The sequence below is a fragment of the Camelina sativa genome, chromosome 15 (genome assembly GCF_030686135.1).
Source record: "Camelina sativa cultivar CO46 ecotype springtype chromosome 15, ASM3068613v1".
NCBI classification, from domain to species: domain Eukaryota; kingdom Viridiplantae; phylum Streptophyta; class Magnoliopsida; order Brassicales; family Brassicaceae; genus Camelina; species Camelina sativa.
Genome location: NC_141894.1, coordinates 26679544 through 26683095, shown reverse-complemented (window position 1 = coordinate 26683095; position 3552 = coordinate 26679544). Strand labels below are relative to the sequence as shown.

General features: G+C 37.4%; 1 protein-coding gene across 3 annotated transcripts; it reads right to left on the bottom strand.

Annotated features, from left to right (window-relative positions):
- Positions 1-565: 565 nt before the first annotated feature.
- LOC104747429 (protein PHOTOPERIODIC CONTROL OF HYPOCOTYL 1) lies at positions 566-3170 on the bottom strand. Of its 3 annotated transcripts, none has more exons than XM_010469056.3 (3): positions 2721-3170; positions 1599-2359; positions 566-1518 (listed from the first exon to the last, which is right to left on the bottom strand). In XM_010469056.3, the coding sequence occupies exons 2-3, from the start codon at positions 2311-2313 to the stop codon at positions 836-838; spliced, it is 1398 nt and encodes a 465-aa protein (XP_010467358.1). In that variant the 5' UTR covers positions 2314-2359; positions 2721-3170; the 3' UTR covers positions 566-835. The 3 variants fall into 3 exon arrangements, with proteins under 3 accessions (XP_010467358.1, XP_010467359.1, XP_010467357.1); XM_010469057.2 differs by having other exon boundaries at positions 2624-2735; XM_010469055.3 differs by lacking the exon at positions 2721-3170 and adding an exon at positions 2578-2635.
- Between the last annotated feature and the right edge of the window lie 382 nt (positions 3171-3552).

Here is a 3552-nt window from a genome sequence, read left to right as displayed (position 1 = left end):
ATTGTGTGAACTAGAGTCTCTGTGGATTCGACCCCTAAAGTATTACAACTGCAAGTCTGTTAGTACTTTTAGGGTATTACAATTTGAGCATATCAGTCATTAATTTCTTGGAATTCAACAGAAGTGGAGCAAGGGAAAGCAAAAGGAAAAGGTTAACAGCATCCATGGTTATTTTCGATCAAGCAACTTACGACAAGCTTATCTCTGAAGTTCCGGAGTTCAACCTGATCACTCCTATTCTCTATGACCGTCTTCGGATAAAGTTTCAAACTTTTTTTTTGTTAGATTAGCTCTCCTTATACGATGTGCTAGCTTGATGGGTTTTTGCTGTTGTAGGTTCTATTAATTGTTTTACTGTTTGTGACCTGATGAGATTTGATGAGATGTGTGTGTGTTTGTGTTATGCAGATCAATGGATCGCTTGCTAGGAAAGCAATCAGAGATTTGATGGCTAAGGGAATGATCAAGATGGTCTCTACTAACTGTAGCCAGAAGATTTACACTAGGGCTACCCACAACTAAGTTTCCTTTCATTATGTTCTAAATGTTTAGATGTTGTGATCCATTTCCTTCAATCAACATTTTCAGAGAATGGGTTTACTTACAACCAGTTACAAATCAGAATAGTGGTGCTGTAGCGATTGACAAAGAAGGTTTATGATGCAAATAGGTATATTCATACATTGCTGAAACTATTATAAGAATAGTCACACTGACACTTGTAGAGGAACCTGTCAAAATCTTACACGAATTTGATTGTAGCAAGCTTGCTCTCTTGTTCTTGTCTCTACGATGTAATGATAAACAAGGAAGATCAGGATGATGATTTGATTTTCTACCTCAAATCCCGAGCGTTCCAGACCATGAGAGAGTCGGTCTTTCTGAGAGCATAGGGGTTTAAACCGCTCAGAGCCTTACCCATCAGTGCCATGGCTGCAATACTTGGAAAATGCTTCTTCTCGATCTCTTTTTGGTTCTCTGGCTCAAAGCTAGCTTCTTGCCCTCCTAGTTGATCTGTCAATGTAGCTTTCTTCTTGCACCATCTCTGGATCCATGGATGCAGAAGCGTAATATCTTCTTCTCCTACTCCCTGGTTTAGATTCTTGATTTGTGAAATGACAGGTTCTTGATTTCTTGGTTGGAGATTGTTGATTCCAGATTTCATGATCTCAAGGAATAGGTTGTTGTTCCCTTTTTGGCCTGGTGATGCTTCTTTAATATTCATCAGGCTCTTGGTTTCATCATGTCCGCTAGAATCCGAGGCGTTTGTCTTCAGACGCTTGACCCATCTACTGCTTGGTTCCGCTTCTGTTTCCAATCTCACACGTTTGCACTCTCTGAACAGGAAATGTTCTGCATTCATACTTTGAGTAGCCGAGTTGCTTGTCTCTCCCTGATACCCTTCTACTGAATTCTCTCTATCGAGAACCAGAGGCGGTTCTTCATTCATGTCAGGTATTTCATTCCTTGGAATGCCTGAATCGTCTTTTCTTACCTTAGTTGATGAAGAAATGGAGCCTGTCATGACGAAAGAGAATCAGAAAAGTATGAAAAAGATACAGAGAGCAAGTAGGTGTATCCTTAAGGTGTCACTATACCAGAAAGATGTATCGTCTGAAGTTTATCCATCTCTAAGATATCAGTCTCAGCCGATGATTCATTATTTCTTGGCCCATCTTCTTCTTCAGTATTCTTTGAGCTTTCAAGAGATTCAAGCCTTGCTCCTCCTTTATTATGGCAGTGGTCAAGATTAGGAAACAGATCAAGGTACCCACCAACAATCTTCCCTTTCAGTTTCATGGAAACCGTCGAGCCCTTGAATAGCTGATGACCATCTTCTTCTGGCAGGTTAACCGAGTCAACTGTTGCGTAAATCCTCACTGGTCTTATCAACTCTAGCAAGTTTTGTGTAGTCTTTTCTTGAATTGGGAAATCAGGACTGTATTTCTCTCCTTGTGGATACATCCAAGGCATTCTATTAGCCATAGATTTCGAGCTCGAACCCACATCTTCGTAGAAAGACTGTTTCGTTGAAGCTTGAAGCTTCGGTTTCGTGCTTTCTTTCTTATGAGAAACCTTAAACATAGGAAACGGCAGTACCTCGACTCCATGATTCTTTTTAACATTACCATCTTCAGGCCTAATCAACACCTTACAACACTTGGACTCAACACCATCACTCTGATCATGAAACTTTACTTCATTACCCATCTGAGTCCAACGACCTAACCAAGGTGATTCGTATGGATGAACTGAGGAAGTCTTGCTGATTCCTTTGTTACCTTTACCCAACACCATAACCTGTTCAGACATTGTACCTTCAGATCTTCTCCAGTAGAGAGGCCTAAATCTAATCCACCTGAGAAGTAAAAATCATTTATTTCAACCATAATTAATAATCCAAAAACAAACAAAAACACTAAACTTGAGCATCATCAAGCTGATAGATTCCACCCTAATATCTACATTTCTATTCAAAAATTCATCAAACAAGTGGATTATTTACAGTCATCTCAACATTAGTTTCATCAAAATTTCACACAAATCTCAAAACTGAAATAAACAAGAAAATTGAACCTAAGCTTCATCAATCAAAGGTGAGAGAATCACATATTATACTTACAGTTAAACCGATGCAATTGATGAACAACTTTATCATCAGACAAAAAAAAAAAAAGTAATGAAAATAAGAGAGAATTTGTGATGGAGATTATTATTACCAGAGACGAATACGTGGAGGTACACTGTCCAAACAACGAAATAAAACTAAGTTCGATTTTTTTTTTTTCTTGTATTCTCCGAAGAGATCAAAAAGAAAAAAAGTCCTAACAAAAACTTATTAGTATCATCTTCTTGATGAAGAAAAAAAAAAAGAACCTTCAGAAAATATAATCAGACAGAAGAGATGGGCTTTTTGTCGGAAAGAGCAGAAGATATGTAAATCTCTCTCACACACACAATCTTCTATTTGTACTACACAAAGAAGAAGGTGTTAAAAAAGAAACCTCGTATTTTGTATTGCATCGACGAATGACAATTATTTTGGAATTTTTTAATTTAAGATTAAAAGTTATTTTAGTTGAGAAATGACGTGTACATTCCTCTACCATGTCTAATGCAAATGGGCAACAATAATATCACAACAATAACTGTACATACACATATATCACATATATATCTAGATATTATTTTCTTTGTTATGTGTGTCGTCAGGTTGTAAATATCTTCTTTGTCCATAAAGTTTAAGAGATATCTTACTTTAATAAATGCGTTTTTTTTTTTTTTCCATGTTAACGCACCTCATTCTATTAGGGGAGAAGCTTGTAAGTTGCAATGGTGGGCATAGTCCTGGGCAGATTAACCGAATCGAATGGACCGAACCGAAACCGAACCGAAATTTCGGTTCCGGTTTGGGTTCGGTTAGAGGGAAATAACCGAATGGATAGTGTTTGAAGTATCCATGGATATCGGTTATTAACCGAACCGAACCGATATCCATTCGGTTATCCGAATATACCTGAATAAAATTAAATTTATGTTAAAACTGTTATT